General features: G+C 46.8%; 2 protein-coding genes across 2 annotated transcripts in view; both read left to right on the plus strand.

Annotated features, from left to right (window-relative positions):
- Positions 1-17,008, plus strand: part of LOC119390090 (glutathione S-transferase Mu 2) — a 302,300-nt gene that overhangs the window by 111,139 nt on the left and 174,153 nt on the right. The window lies entirely within an intron of this gene.
- Positions 5,146-6,617, plus strand: LOC119390094 (glutathione S-transferase). The gene is made up of 2 exons (XM_037657636.2): positions 5,146-5,426; positions 6,215-6,617. Exons 1-2 carry the CDS (start codon positions 5,161-5,163, stop codon positions 6,609-6,611), a joined length of 663 nt encoding a protein of 220 aa, XP_037513564.1. The 5' UTR covers positions 5,146-5,160; the 3' UTR covers positions 6,612-6,617.

A 17,008-nucleotide genomic window follows, 5' to 3' on the forward strand; every position in this document is an offset into this window, starting at 1 on the left:
TCTAGTCACACTGACCTTTAGTTGTCAAGTTTTGTGCGCGAAATTCAAAATTAAGACTTTGACTGTCACTTCTTCTGCCAATGAACCTCTCACTGGTAGAATTAACGACGGTAGAGTTCTCAAAAAAGGAAGTATTAAGCGAAGGCCTTAGAAGCCTCATCAAACGCGAATATTGACCGTCAGCGTCTCGCGGCGTCAGCGGGTAATACAACACGAGTAATGCAAAAAATCGTCATCATGAGATGACGTCACCATCGTCCTCATGGCGTTACTCTATGACGTTACACCACGTGCCGTCACGTGATGACGTCATCACATGACGTCGTCGTTTGACCAAAGGTGGGCTGATCACGGAGGCAGTACAAAACCGGGTGAGATGCAGAAAGCTTGCAGTGCATCCGATCTTGAAGGCAGTGAAAAACCACGTTAGGTGCAGAAAGCTGTCGGAAGGGGGCGCGAGAGGATTAATACATCGACTGAGAAAGAAAAGAAGACGGCTTTCGCCTTCTCGTCGTCTTAGGTGAATGCGTAAGGGACTTATCTGTAATCTTTTTTTCAACCTATGAGCCGATTTAGTGTGGCGACCGCAGTGTCCCTTCAAACTAAAGCACGCGACTTTGCACTTCACTTAAATCAAACGACCACTTGTATGCCTTCACTTTACACGGGAAAGTTACCAGTATTCTTCCGGGGTCCGGACAATGAGAGAGATAAGAACTAGGGCAACTTAACTGAGGGTCACCGTCGGAAAGTGATATCGCCGCGATAGTGGAGCGCTGACCTGCGTATGCGTGAGTTCTCCGAGATTGCGCGGCACGGACATTTTTAGGTCTGACTTGCTTTTGTATGTTCTTTTTTGATAGCGCCTCGCGACAACAACAGCGCAATATCCCAGAAAGCCTTGCGGCTGCAGGTCGAGCGAATATGCTGTCGCACTGAGCTTTCAGCTATATCCTGGCCTTTCACCGTAGCGGCGTTGTTCTTCGGGCCGACGGGCACAAATAGTGCCCGCAAAAAAGTACTTCCCAGCTCTGTACAGGTAAGTGAAACCGGTAACATATTCATAGCGTTCGGGTGTTAAGCCTCTCGCCAATACGATTCTCTCTTAGTTTGTATCCATAAGCGTTACCGAATTGCTTCTATGCCTAAAGACGAAGTGTTCTCTTAGGTAGCGTCAGTTTACCGCTGTCTTGTGTCAGCCAAACTCATACAGGCGGTGGTGGTGATGGTGGGGGTGATGATATTTCCACAGGCGAGGGTTAGCCTGGTAGACCTGGCCGGCAGTTGCTCCGCCTGAGCGACACTTTCCACGTAGTATGTCTCACCATGTGTCACTTAAACCGGTCTCTCGTAGAAAGCGTAAAAGAATAGCAGCCACTTCATTGCGAATAATCCGCACGCCTTCCGGAAACACAAGGTCTTCACAGCATCCGCGGGAAAACCCTCTTTTTCTTCTTATTGTCGATTAGCCTTTCTCTTTCGGAGCAAAAGCGCTTGCAGGACCAGATGTAGTGATGTATACCGCCAGTTTCCTTGCACTCAGTGCACAACGGAGAAGGGGCGTCCCTTACTATAAACAACCAGCCAGGAGTGTAGGCCGGTCGTGTTCTTACTCTATACAGCAGGGTTGACTCGGCGCGACTAAGCCACTTCATTACGAATCATCCGTACGCCTTCCAGAAACCCAATGTCTTCACAGCATCCGCGGGGAAACCCTCTTTTCTTCATATTGTCGATTAGCCTTTCTCTTTCGGAGCAAAAGCGCTTGCAGGACCAGATGTAGTGATGTGTACCGTCAGTTTTCTTAAACTCAGTGCCCAATGGAGAATGGGTGTCCCTTACTATGAAAACCAGGCAGGAGTGTAAGCCGGTCGTGTTCTTACTCTATACAGCAGGGTTGACTCGGCGCGACTAAGTCCGCTTGTGACACAGGGCTGATGGGGTGAATTCCATAAAAGATCGAAAATGGAATCGAATTGTCTCTCTTGGTAGATGCTGATTCACAGGAGCTCTGACTGTCGGTCGTCTTGAAAGTGCTTCGTTGGCCTGACTGCCATAACTATTAGCTTATTCGTCGCATCGTGTCATCACATGCCGTAGCCACAAGTATACACCGTCAGACAAATAGGTTTTCTAAGACAGCGCCTCTAACCACTGTTCTTTGTCATTTCCCTCGCCGAGAACGCGTGATCGCTGTTAGAGACGCTTTTCAAGACAAACACTAAAACTCGCAGTGTCCCTTGAGCAGTCGCCTAAGACGAGTCGATGGCGAACTCCATCTTCTACTTCTTTTAAGTGCGGAGCACTTTAGGGGCCCGGGCTGTCGTATATGTAGCTTTGCGTAACGCTGGCAAAACCACGTATAGCATAGCCATCTGTAGCATACTGAGCGCGCGCTCGAGCTAAGTCCTCTTCCTCTTGTTCTTCGAGCGCCTTGATGATGATGAAAAGTGCGGAGCACTTTAAGGGCCTGGGCTGTCGTATGCTGCCGTCGCTTGGCGTAACGCAGGCAAAAGCACGTATAAAAATAGAAAAAAAGAGGAAGCAAGCGAGAAATAGAAAGAGAGAGAAAGAAAGGGAAAAAATATCAAGCAAAGTAGAAATAAATCGAAATAAACACGGAAAAAAAGACAGAAAAAAGCGGAAAAAGAGAAAAACAAAGAAAGAGGTGAGGAAAGAAAGAGAAAACTGGAGAGAAACAAAGAAGGCTGCCCAGCTCCGCACTTCCTGCAGGCTTGGCGCTACTAGTGCGAAGCCGCCTCAATTTTTTCTTGCTTTCTGCAACAAAAGGAGTTTTGCACCAAGCTTTCTAAATCAATCAATCAATCAATCAATCAATCTGTTTATTATTCACAACAAAATCGAGTACAGTGCGTCATATTTATACACTTGGGACCCCAAAGCTCAACGTGAGTTGTGGAAGGGGTCCCTAGACAGATATTGTTATTTATATCCGCATGAAAAGATTTTCTACGTAGGTGTATACAAAATAAAACAAAACGTTATCCAATGCGTAATAGGAAACTAAACTATGCAAGAGGGAGCGTTGATCCTAACCTGGATTTGCACTGCCGCCGTAATCAGCCCACCTTTGACCAAGCGACGATGCACATGATGACGTTATTGTGTGACGCCACGTTATGTGGCATCATAGTGACGTCGTGATGACGTCACAGACTTTGTCGTTATGTGAAGCCGTATGGCGGCGCAATCACGTGATGATTTTTGCATCGCGCTTGTTGACGCCGACGCCGGTCAATTTTTCGCATTTGATGAGGCATTTAGGCTTTCGCCTTAATAATTGCTGGTTCTGTTTTCTATATCAGAGAAGGCAGTCGTTTCGCATGCTCGATCTGGCGGAAATTATAGCAATCACATGCAATGTTTCTGTAGCACTCGCAGCGTTTCACGCTTGCTGCATAATTGGGTTCACATTAGCGCATATGAACGCTCCCATTATTTCCCTGCGAAGCAGATAGAAGAATATTACATATTGCGAACTCATGTGCTTATGTGCGCGATTACGAGTGGCAAACTATAGTCGCAGTAAAGCTATTATACAAACATATGGAAAAATTAGAATTTTATACACTCACACTTCCTGCGAGCTTCTTTAGTTTAATTTCTTATTTATTCTTATCAAAGTAGCGTTAGAAATACTTTACCTTGTGAAAGCCAGCTGCTCCATTTTACAAGGTACTTGCTGAAGTTACAGTAAAAGCTAGTTTATTCGGATTTCACGGGACAGGAAAAACTGTCCCGAATTAATCGAATGCCGAATTATAGAAAGTATCAAGAAAACAATTAACAAATGCTTGCTTCATCAATGCACTTTCATTTTCTTGAGGAATACGTAAATCCAGTAATTATTTTGCATAAGAGCAGTGCAAAAGCCGCAATTTTCGTCATTTGCGACTTCGTTTCCAATGTGAACGCGGCTCAATACCCCGTGTCTTAAGCCGAAACGTGCTCTCAACCCATACCTTATTACGTACCAACAACGTGATTGTGGATGGCGACCACGTCTTTCTGAAAGCCCTCGGCTGTTTCGGCTGTCCGCGAACGCCCTTTTCGCTCCTTTGCGTCGCACATTTGCGGCGCTTCGTTCTTGGCGCGCCCCGAGAATCAGAGTCCTTCAATACTTTGCCGAGAATCGTCCGAATTAAACGAATTGCGGCCAAATATGACCGAATCAACGATAGTTTGATGCGATTGAACAATGGATATGCTGGTCGAGACCAGAGAACACGTCCGAATTATCCGAATTTCCGAACGAACGAATTTCGAATTAACGAGCTTTTACTGTACTTGTTACGGATCGTTGAAACCTGACTTATTATGTACTGCATTTTCCAGATTCTGCAACGATTTTAGGTTCTGTTTGAAATAAATTATTTTTCTAAACGCAAAGCGACCGCATACGTCGATATGAACCTGAACTGAATTAAATTCTTTCCCTCCAATTGTCCACAGCACACGCTTACAGGGATTGTAGTTTCGAGTTGCGCTAGTGGGTCCCTTTAGTTAACTCGGTGCATTTGTTCTGGCACCACTTTTGTTAACCTACGTTGACGAGCTCCTCATTAAGACTACATACAGTGTCGAAATGCTTCCTGGCAGCTGTTGTTGATCGAACCATCTCTTCGGATAATGACATATTGCAGTGAAATCTTGAAGAGATTACTCAATAAATAAACCACATGAAGTCAGCAAAAAATGAATCCAAGCAAAGCATATAGTGAGTGTTAATTTCAGTTATTTAATTAAAGTGTAATAATTATGAGGAAAAAGGAAATGATAGCACATGAAAAGACAGCTTCGGAACCAAACCCACAACCTTGTGTTATTGTGAGAAAGTTGTGAGTTGTACGTTCGATACATTGAAATGCTAAGGAGTAAACGGTGCCTTCTTTGTGCGCCAACATCCCCGCACGTCATATCGATAAAAAAAAGGAAAAAAAGAAACTTCGAATTATGCGCGCTACGGCTGCGGCTGCTACACCGTCCATCGTTTTCTTTTGTTGTTATATATGTTTGTGTAACCCTGGCAGTGTTAGCTCAGGCTAAGGTTATATACAGGTTATATACAGACATCTAATTAAATGCTTTTCCTGTCGGTAACATTTCCCCGTTATATCTTTCAAGCTAAACGCCATAATCATGGCCCCTGTTCTTGGCTACTGGGACACGCGAGGCCTGGCGCAGCCTATTCGAAACCTGCTCGTCTACAAGGGCGTCGATTTCACGGACAAGCGGTTCAAGTTCGGACCGCCGCCCGACTGCGGCCGCGGGGAATGGCTTAAGGAAAAGTACACGCTGGGACTGCGGTTTCCTAATCTGCCCTACTACATCGATGACGACGTCAGACTGACCCAAACTTTGGCCATACTGCGCTACCTTGGCCGAAAGCATGGCCTGACCGCAAAGTAAGGAGCCAATCGATTTCGCTTGCTTCTAGACTATAGGCGGATACAACTTAAGAAGTCCAGAGAGGCCCCGCCCTCATGACCGAAGCGCGGCAGGCGGTCAGCTCCGCGACTAAAGAAATAGTCCCGCGCATTCACTCGGCAATGTTCTCCAAGGCGGAGTCACCGGCGGTCCAGCTATTGACATCAGTGTATAGTGCGCGCATTGGTGCAGGCATGTATGCATCTGCCTTTGAGGAGAAAATGCCGCGGACTTCTAAAGTTGTATCCGACTATAGTAATGGAAAACCAGTTTTCCAAGTTTAGGTATATGAAAGAGAAAATAATTACTACACGTCGTGTTGTAGCAAGGTACTACAACGACAATCCCGGACCGCGCAGGACGAAATTTTAAACTGCTAAGCTTTGTTTCTCCAAAAATAAATCACAGAATAAGTCCGTGTGGATTTATTTTGTGTCTAAATACAAACTAGTGGGTGACCATTCTTTCCTGGTGGATAAATGGATGTATGGGTGCTATGAGCGTAGCCTTTGTAAAGGCCTAGTGACGTGCGAGCCACAAAGATTAATCTTTATATTGGCCAATACCTTGACTACGTTGACTTCCATGCTATTTGGTTTTTGTTCTTTCCCAATACATTTCCGCCACCGTATGTGTAACGTATGGAGATGGAAGAGAGCGAAGGTATGTTTTCTTTTACCCGTGACTCTATATGTACACCGTTTCAGTGTCTTGTTTTTCTCTCTCTGTCTCCTCTGTTTTTCTGCATGGGTCATCCTGACCACAGGAACGACAAGGAGATGGTCGAGCTGGACGTCCTGGAGCAGCAGGCCAGAGACCTGGTTCTCATCCTGAACTTCGCGGCGAGACCGCAGCCTCGCTACCGGGAGGGCCTCAGTTCGTACGCCGAGAACATCAAGGACATGCTCGATCCGTGGTCCAGGCACCTGGCCTCCCGCGAATGGGCCTTGGGAGACAGGCTGACGTACGTCGACTTCGTGCTCTACGAAGGCCTCGACTGGCATCGCGAGTTCAAACCGGAAGCACTGGCAAAGTATGCGCCGCTCGTCGACTACTTGAGGAGATTCGAAGAGCTACCAAACGTGAAGGAGTACTTCGCATCGGACAAGTACAAGAAGTGGCCCATCACCTGTCCGGCGAGGCCCTGGGGATACACAAATTGAAGCAGTACCCATGTTTGGCTTCGTTCGTTACATCTACAAACCCGGTGTACATCATACGCGAATTAAGGTTGCCGATTCTCTTATTTTGCACCCTATGAGTGGGCTCAAAGTTGATCTACTTGACTTCAATGTACTGAGTGTATTACTAGACACTGTTACGTTACACGGGATGTTGTTCGGTGAGCCTGGTTCCGTTAGAAATGGCAAAAGATTGTTTTTTTTTTTTTGGCTCTCTCGTGCAATTGCAGAATATATTAAACTTGCTAGTACATGTGCTTTCACCCAACGATTTGACTTTTCTTCTTTTTTATTACGATATCAATTATATGGACACTCTCGACGGGTTTTTGCCGCCGCCGTTGACGTTGGCGTTGTCGTCGCCGTCGCCGTCACTTTCCCTATAAAGTCCAAATCGATGGCATCACCACGCGCATCGCATGTTCTACCCGCGAGTAAAAGCTCGCGAGCGCTGACGACGAACGCGGCTGAAGCATAGCTGAAACGAACCGGCTATCGCTCTCGCCGCTTCCCGTTGAGGCGACAGACTGCAAAAAAACCGCTTCTATCCATGGAGCGGCGGTATTCATTTAAAGAACAGCTTTGTAGAGTTACGCGTGATCAGATGCAGAAGAGTTAGCTGCAAGCCTTTCTTCGCAGAGCACTACAATTTGTTGCTATCGCATTCATTGCTTCACCCTTAAGCGAAACTGATATCTTTTTACGAAAACACACAGTACGTCTGAATGTATGATCAATCGATCAATCTTTGGCGTATCCCTCGGCATTAAGTCGCAATTCATTGCTCAAGTTATGCTTAACAAGGCGCCTGGTATGTTGAATCGACACTGACTCAATGCTCATAAAAAAGTGCCATTGCACGGCTGGAAAAGTGCAGAACAATCTACGTTTACGTCAGGTTTTGAGATCCTTGGGCAAACAAGCTCCGTAGGGGTGGTTCAGACTACCTTCACTGAAGGAACCATGAACCGTCCCTCGGGCTTGGCGATAAAAAAAAAAATCCTGCGGATAACAGACACTGATATGAACATCTCGTCCAAATCTTGCAATCGTGCGCGTCAGGAGTGTTGGCAAGCGGAGCGTAAAATTGCCGTTTTCTCAGGCGCCCCTTTTCGTACAGAGGCCGGTGCTCACTTTCTTCGGAGCCGCATGGGCCTGCTGTTTGACGTCGAACAACAGATAACATACTATTGGCCAATAGCCGGCATAAATCATGAGTAGGTTTCCATCAGATGCGCTTATTGCCATGGGGTGCCGCCGCGTGCCGGTCCTGTGCTCCCCTGCTAACATTACACAGTGAACCACACTGGCGCACAGGAATCGCAACGGGAGAGAACCATCGCGTTTCATCACGCGCGCTCAAGGTCACGATGCGGCTGGTGTGACTTCTTTCCCTTGTTCCATCCCTCCCTGTGTAGCTTCCTGCGCACTCACCGTGACGGGAGAAGCATAGAGTTTCCTACAGTTACCTAGAGGGAACTCTGGCGTTGCGATCGTTTAGCCACCATGGGAATGATGGGTAGTATACGGATTTGCCTACTCTTCGCGCTTACGGCTTCGAACGCACTTGTGGCTTTGTTTATTGCTGTGTTTTGGCGTTGCTTTCGGATAGAAGAATAGAACGTTGTGACCCTTGTGACCAGATTGAATTGGTGAGCCTAAAAAGATTAAAATGGTGAAGTGGAGCTGCTGACTTTTGCTGAACTTCATTTTGCGACAAAGCGGATGCTGGCGACGCGGAGCGAAACGGAGCCGAAAGAACGAAGTTTAGACAAATCCGTGTAATGCCCATCATTCCCATGCTGGCTGAAGCGCCATGCGGTGCAGCTCCCATAGAGACTAGCGCCAGAGTTCCCTCTAGTAAGTATTGTAGGAAGCTCTATGAGGAGAAGGGAGAAAGCGCGTACAGCGCGCGACAAACCCCCGTAACTCAACTCGTCCTTGATTGGTGCGAGAAATTCTTGCGGCAACCGATTCGTGAGGCAACAAACCCCGATGCGTAGGTCATTCGACGACTACTTGGAAAAATTGTTCATGACCCCTTAAAGGTGCTAAGAAAACGAGTAGGCGGAATGAAATTACGACGTCATCGCGATGACAGTAAGATGACAGTGCGAAGAACGACGTGTGCAAAGACAAGACGTCGCACATGCACGACTCCACGACGGCACAAAAAAAAAAAATCACAGCATATCCACGTGGTGAATGATGATGAGTGGGGCGAAGCTCCGGAGAGAATCATCGGTAAACCGTGAATCTTCCGTGTAACGCCCCATCAATCATCATATAAAGAGTGAGAAACACTGTGTATATTACAAACGTCAAACTTTTATTTTTCTTAATTAGATTATGCTTGGCTTGCGTTGTCCCTTCATTATCACGGCTTTATGGCCCGTGAAAGGAAGGGATAGCGGTTCCTGTACGGGTTGCAATTAGAAATTTGAAAATACCAGGTCTATACACGTCCCTCGGATGCTCGTTGGTTTCATATGATCAAAGGACGTGCACGTGAGAGCATATTTGGCTGCCATATGTTGTATTAACCACTCATAGTTCTTTTCGGTAATATCGACATTCAGGCCACCAACTAACACAAATGGTCTATTCTTGTACTTGTCATAATTACACAATGCCGTGTCAATGAATGTCTTCATATTCCCACTCGACAAATTGGGTGCAAGGTACATGGTCATGATGATGCATCCATCAAAATCGATGGAAGCATATTCACCGTTGTGGCTCTGTGTCGTTGGTAGTTGTTTCAGATCTTGTGCCTTTTCTGTTTGTTTGACGTATACGGCCACACCACCTGCAGGACGCTCTGCATCATCGATGCACACGACTGGAACGTATCCTTTGATATACGGTCTTTTGGCGTTCCACGTCTCGGTAAGACAGAGAACGTCCACCGCAGTAAGTATGGGGTCCCGTTCCACACCGTATACGTGGTCATGCAAAGTTCCAACGAAAGCAGTTTGCTTTCAGCCATATTATCTACATTCCTTCTGGCTTCTTCTACCTCTTCTTCTAGCCTCTTAGTTTCCGCCTTCCACAACCAATTCCTTTGGTTCCTTTGGAACTATACTAAAACTAGCACCATCTAGCGATATTATATATATATATATATATATATATATATATATATATATAATATATATATATATATATATATATAGATATATATATATATATATATATATATATTATATATATATATATATATATATATATATGTGTGTGTGTGTGTGTGAAGAAGCTTTTCCAATGGGCCAAACGTACTTGGGAAGAGAAGAGACACAACTAAGCGGTTGTCTTAATTTTATTTGCCAACGGTTTCGACCGGAGGACCGGTCTTCGTCAGGGCTTATGAGCAAATACAGCGCTATACGAGCATCCAAATCGTCGTGGGCACTCTTAGTTGAAGGAAGGAAGAGAGGAAATAATAAAACAGTCAAGTTTGTCAGCGTGACGTATAGTGTGTCAAACAGTTCCTCTCGGCTCATTCGTAGAGCAAGCAAAGAAGAGAATGGGGAACGGGAAACAAGCGCCGTTTCGGCGGAGTAGAGCAGGTGCCGTAGAATGGGAGGAGGAAGGAAAAAAAAATTGAGATGGCAGAAGCGCAACAAAACGCAGAGCGCGGCTTCCGCGGCGCGCCGTCGAAGGTCGTGGGGAGCATTGTTGCTTTGCTTGCGTGGCAGCAATTACTTGCTGCGAGGGGTGCATCCGTGGCAGAGTAAGCCCGATCCCGCGCCTTTTGCGGTCACTTAAAGAGGGGAAAAAAAAAAGAAGGGGGGGGGGGGTCGGTGTTCTTTTGACGCTTACCCGTTGCGTGTGTGTGGGGGCACAGATTGTGCATGCGCACGAGGCCCCTTGTGAACTACACGTTAATCCTCGTGTCTGTGTCGAAGTGGCGGCGTGAGTACAAGAATCCTGCCCTGTTAGCGCGGCTCTCCGAGGCGCCTGTGGTTGAAAAATGTAGTGCGGGTCAGCCTATCCCATTTAAAAAATGAATTAATAAGTTAAGCAAACTGGTTAAAATATAGAAAGAAAGGAAGAAAATGAGAATAAAACGAATAAAACGTTGAAAAATATAATAATAAAAAGGCAAAGGTAAGATGTGGGAAAGGTATACATTGAATACTGAAAAGTCGGAAAAAAAATAAAACATACAAAAGCACATGTCAACAAAATTGCACAAAAGTACAGAATATGCAAAGGTTTCCGGTTGGTCCGCTCCCCCAGATACTTGTTCGATACCATTTTAGCATACATGACGAGTTACAACTGTCAGGATTCCTTTTCCCGTCTACTAACTTTTGCATGACCGACGAAACGAGAGGTTCCCCATGTTTTCATTTATGCCGTGTGTCACTGTTTCAAATTTGTGGATGAAATAGGACTCTCGTTGTTCCCGTTCACGAGTGCTGCGGAAGCCTGACTGCAGGAGGGTGACGCGTATTTTGTCGAATGAGTGTTCTGGCAAACTCAGATGTTTAGAGAAAGGGAGATCTGGCAGAGTACGCGCGTGAGCTCTGTGGTTATTCAGACGTAGTCTAAACGCCGTCCCAGTCTGGCCTATATACTGCTGGTCACAGACATCGCAATGTAGCATATATACAACATTCTGACTGTCACAATTTAGAGGTCCCTTAATTTTGAATGTGAAGTCAGAGGACGAAGCCTTGGCAACACAGGTTGTGGTCATATGTTTGCAGACCTGGCAGCGCTGTTTTCCACATGGCCTGCAACCCGATTCCCTGTTTTCAGACTCGGTCGTCTTAGCTCTTACTAGGATGTCCTTTATATTCCTTCCGCGGCGGTAGACCACTCGCGGCGGCTCCGTGAAAACTGAGGACAGGCGCGTACTCTGCTGTATAATGTTAAAATGTTTAGAGAGAATGTTGTTGAGGTGCGGTAGTGTGGACGAGTACGTGAGGACAAGGTTCGTTTGGTTTTTTGAGTGGCATTGTTTCGAGCCCGACAAAATTTCGTTTCTATCTAAACTCCTCGCCCGGCTTATAGCATCATCGATGATACTCTCTGGGTAGTCCTTTGCCACAAGGGCCGTTTTAAGATCCTCGGCATGACCTTCGAAATCTGACACGTCCGAACGAATTCGGCGGTATCGATGGGCTTGTGAGTATGGTATGGCTGTTTTGCAATGACGTGGATGGCTACCTCTTAAAGTGAAGGTATTGATGGCGATCCGTTGGTTTTTTGTATAGATTTGTATGGATGCGATTCTCATTAATTTTAACAGTGACATCAAGAAAGTTTATGGTTGATTTCGAGTAGCTGTGTGTAAAAGATATTGAAGGATGTGTTGAATTGAAATCATCTATGAACGAAAGGAGACTTTCCTCTCCGTGGTGCCAAATAATGAATACATCGTCTAAGAACCTTTTGTAGACGACAGGCTTCAATGTTCTGGTTGCAAGAAAAGGTTCTTCAATAGATGCCATAAAAATATTCGCGTAATTAGGAGCCATCTTTGTACCCATTGCTGTACCGTTTATCTGGAGAAAATGTTTATTATCAAATTCGAAGTTATTGTGGCTAAGTACCAACCTCAGAAGTGTCGACAGCGTGTCCTCATCTAAGCATAAGTGTGTACTAGCGTTCTTGAAAGCTTGCACCGTTGCAACAATGCCATCTGACTGTGGAATGTTTGTGTAAAGTGACACTACATCCATTGTCACAAGGATGCTATCCGCAGGAACCTCGAGTCCGGTGATTTCGCGGAGAAAGTGGTTCGTGTCCTTAATGTAAGAGGGGATAGTTGGAACTATGTCCTTAATGATAAAGTCTAGCGCGCTTGACATTCTTTCTGTCACCGTGCCGTTGCTTGAGACAATAGGACGGCCGGGGTGGTTGGCTTTGTGGATTTTGGGGAGCAGATAAAAACGGCCTGGGCCAGGTTGAATCGGTCGCATTGCTTTGAGCATATCGGCCGTGATCTTTCCGTTCTTATGGAGCGAGTTTAGTTCGCGGTTTATTTCTGATTGGAATAATTTAGTGGGGTCCTCATCAAGTTCCGCATAGAAGTTCTTGTCCTCAAGTTGCCGGTAACCTTCTCTCAGGTAGTCAGCTTTATCTAGTATTACTACTGCGCCACCCTTATCTGCAGGCTTAATTAACCAGATCCGCTCGACGGCCCAGGCACTCCAGTGACTTTCGCTCTTCCGAGGTGAGATTGTTTCGATACCGTTTTGCTTTTGAGCAAGCCGCTATGATGTCCTTTTGTACGGCCGAGATATACATATCTAGGTGTTTGTCCCGCTGCTCAGGCGGCGACCAGTTTTTCTGATGAACCGAGGAATGCTGTTCGGCTCGGTTTATGATCGTGAAAGTACTCCCGTAGGCGAAGGTTTCTGGCAAAATTATCCAAATCCTGATATAACTGAAATTCATTAAATTTGCCACTTGCCGGACAGAATGTAAGACCCTTTGAAAGGAGGCTTATTTCGGACGCAGATAACTGTCCAGAAGAAAAATTAATCACACTTGGAAGAGCTGTTTTTACGTTCTGGTTGTCCCTTATCGGTGTCGCCGGTATAGTTGCATGTGTAGTAGTGATTGTCTCAGTTACCCCATCCCGTTCTAGTTTGCGACGCTTGCGCTCTGTTGTCATTGCTGCTTTTTGATTTTCATATTCCACCAATTCATTAAGGTCCTCCTCGCTGAGATCGGCCTGACGCCTCATTGAAAGCTCAGCCTCTTAATTTCGAGAGATTTGCGTTCACTGTGCTGAATAATTATTTTCATGAGCTGCAGCGATGCATCTTGAAGTGTTTTCTCCCACTGCGCTTGTTCTTTCTCGATTTAATGTTGTCATTGCTGGATTAGTTTCAGAGACAAGCACTTCGGTACCGAATTAGAATTTAAATATGCAGTCAGCGTCGAATAGTGGAGATCGTACTTCACCGTTTTTCAATTAACTTCCTAATTTTCTGAATGGGCGGGAGCGCAGTTTGGGGGAACGGACCATACCTGAATTATTCGGCAGTCAGTTTACTTTCGGCTGCGCTGGTCGTCGGGCGGCTTTCAGAATAGCTCCGGAGGTTGTACGTCGTCGTCGGCGATGTTGGGGCAATGACGGGCCTCGGGACCGGTGGCCGGGAGTGCGCGATGAGGAAGAGTCCGCGGGTGCCATGTTTTCGCCAGGCACCGGAGAGCCGGCACCGGCCAGGGCACCGTTCCTGCCGGCTGTGAAACCAGCGGGTGCCCAGCGGCGGTCCTAGTGGTGAGGCAGGCCTCGGTTTGGGCGCGCCAGCAGTCCGCCACGCCTTCGAAGCTGGGGTGAAGGCCGTCAGCGGCAAAGGGACCCTCCAAGGCGGCATCTCGTGAAGGGCGGGGTCGAATAGAAGACACCGCGCCCGTTCCTTCCGATGGCACTAAATTATTCCAATCAGAAATAAACCGCGAACTAAACTCGCTCCATAAGAACGGAAAGATCACGGCCGATATGCTCAAAGCAATGCGACCGATTCAACCTGGCCCAGGCCGTTTTTATCTGCTCCCCAAAATCCACAAAGCCAACCACCCCGGCCGTCCTATTGTCTCAAGCAACGGCCACGGTGACAGAAAGAATGTCAAGGCGCGCTAGACTTTATCATAAGGACATAGTTCCAACTATCCCCTCTTACATTAAGGACACGAACCACTTTCTCCGCGAAATCACCGGACTCGAGGTTCCTGCGGATAGCATCCTTGTGACAATGGATGTAGCAGGCACGTAGGCAAGGGCGGGGGGGGCCCGGGGGGCCCGGCCCCCCCCCCCCCCCCCCCCGAAATTTTTCCGGCCTTCTACATTCGCGGGCAACTTTTGTTTTATTTTTGCCACGGAAAGACTTTCTTTCGAACAATTAGGCCTTGGGCCCCCCCCCGAAAAAAAGTCCTGGCTACGTGCCTGGGATGTAGTGTCACTTTACACAAACATTCCACAGTCAGATGGCATTGTTGCAACGGTGCAAGCTTTCAAGAACGCTAGTACACACTTAAGCCTGTTTCACATGCAGCGATTTTGCTCCAAGAGCGGAGCGGCTGCCGTCGCGGAAGCCCAAAAACAGGTTTTCTAGAGCGACCAGTGGACGCTCGCAACGCCAGCGACCGAGATCGCCGGAGTTGGAAAAATTCGCTAGCGGCAGCAGCGGCAGCGCGTCTGCCCAAGGTCAACCAATGATCAACCAATGGGAGAGCACTGACGTGCGGAGCACGTGACTGCAGGGGTGGAGTTGAGGAACGGGCGCGCGCGCGCCGGGGCGCTTTTACAATCCCGACCAACTCCAGCCGGCGACTGCAACGCCGCGGCGCGTACCGGCACGAACTATTATGAGCAGCGCAGGGCTAGGGGCTTTTTTGACGACCGCGCGTGGCCTAGGCACTAAAATGCGCGAACGTCCCTAGCCATTTTAGTCCCTAGCAGTGGCTGGAGCGGGGAGCGATTGTTAACGCCATGGTTGCGCTGTGTGTGTTGTGCGCCAGTTTGTATTTTTGTAATATTGGCGCGTCCTGCGAATGTGATGATACGTGAGTGTTGGCTGTTTCGTGCAAGTGGTAGTGTTGAATGCGCACTGACGACGGGTACTTGCTGCTGTGTGGTCGCTTTTAAGTGCGATCAGGACTGATTGCAGTATGGTTGCAATTTGAGTGGCGGTATTTGTTACGGATTACTTTGGACCGTGCAGCAGGGACAGGTGTCACACGAGCACTTTTGAATCGCTGGCGGCGTGAGGAGCGCTGCTGGCCGGCGTCCCCACCGGTCGCGTTGGTCACCGCCGGTCTTCGCGTGCCGCTGCGCCGGGACTACCAGCCCGCAACACAGCACTCGTGTTTCCCGACGTATTGCCAGATGGTGTCCATATCTCACGCAGCGCCTCTTCTATCGTCTTTAGACGACATTTGCAGCGAAGCACGCAGATACGCGGCCAATTTTTTTTTCTCAAAGGTTGCATTAGTAAAAGGACCGAGGCAGTTGCGCGGCCTTGGCACTTCTATCTTCTGCTCTGGAATATTGCAACTTTGCACAGCCACATTAATGCTTGCCTAAAGCCCTAAATTATTCCGGCGCAGTACTAGTACTTCGTTTACGGTGCTTCAAAGCAAGTTATTTACAAATAGATAATTTTAGTGAAATGTGCTGGCGTTCTATTTTACCGTGTGCTGGAGCCTTCCGTAGTGGTTATAACTCATCTAAGTGCAATATTTACAATATTTAGCACCGATGTACTACTTCGTTACACATACACCCAGACTAACCATATTTATCCATTTTTGTGTGTCTGGGCATTCTGTTGGTTTAACCACGGTGGAGGTTTGAATAAGGACGTGCCATTGCAGCATCTAGTGCAGGATGCAATACAAACACTGAGCAAGACTGTGGCAATCGTGTTATTTTAGTCTGCCTTTGTGTTGTGTCCTGTGCTAGATTCTGAAGCATTAATAGGTCATGCTCCCAAATGCAATGTTTGTGAACTGTTGCTGAAGACAGAATGACCCGCATTAGGATTGACCAGTCCAACATTTTTGCATTTCTTACTTGATAATGGGATACAATGCCAATGGTAACATTTACACATTTTTCTCCAGGGTCTTTAAGGGCTATTGGATGAGAGATTAGCTGCTTTTTAAGCACTCCTCTCGCAGACGCACAGGAAAGTGCATGTCAGGTGGCCATGTAATATAATACACAGGAACAGCTTTTGGGAATGCCATAGTGCACCATATTTCATCTAATGTCACTTCCTGTATCAAATATGTTTGTTTGCAACAGGCATTGTGGACTGACTGCATTTTCTTTATCAAGTAGCCATATTCTGAGATGTGTACTTCAGTATGCCAGCTATACTGCATTGAATTTGCTTTCAGACTTTGAGAAAATCATTTCCTAGGTGACTTAATTGTCATATTTCACTGACTCCCCCTTTTTCCCTAACCATTAAATAAGCTAAGCCACGACAGTTTTGTATTGTGGCACTGCCTGGTGCTGTATGCGGGCGTATTGTTGATGCACTTTTATATCGCAACTGCATGACTCATGCTCAAGTGACAGGGTAAATTTGTATGTAGTGGGTGAGGTGCGAAATTTCAATGAATGCTACGTTCTGGTGCGGTAATAATTCGCTCTGTGAGACTTGATAACTTTCCACAAGGCATGTGGCAAAATGGTCTGCAATGCACTTACTTTGTGGGCAACTGAACTCTTGTCCATTTATTGATATACTAGTTGTAGGAACACTGACTCTATGCATAGACATGTAACCATTGAAACACACAATGGTGTCCAAGTGTGCGTAAACATTCACTTCTCAATGCTAGTACTGAACACAGGCTTAAATAAATGGCACACAGTGCAGCAGCTCCTGGAAGTACATACAGGT

This window comes from Rhipicephalus sanguineus, chromosome 4 (assembly GCF_013339695.2).
Source record: "Rhipicephalus sanguineus isolate Rsan-2018 chromosome 4, BIME_Rsan_1.4, whole genome shotgun sequence".
In the NCBI taxonomy this organism is placed as follows: Eukaryota; Metazoa; Arthropoda; class Arachnida; order Ixodida; family Ixodidae; genus Rhipicephalus; species Rhipicephalus sanguineus.

Coding starts and splice junctions, on each gene's coding strand:
- LOC119390094 (XM_037657636.2), top strand. CDS start 5,161: ATGGCCCCTGTTCTTGGCTACTGGGACACGCGAGGCCTGGCGCAGCCT. Junction 5,427..6,214: donor AAGCATGGCCTGACCGCAAA/GTAAGGAGCCAA, acceptor TCCTGACCACAG/GAACGACAAGGAGATGGTCG.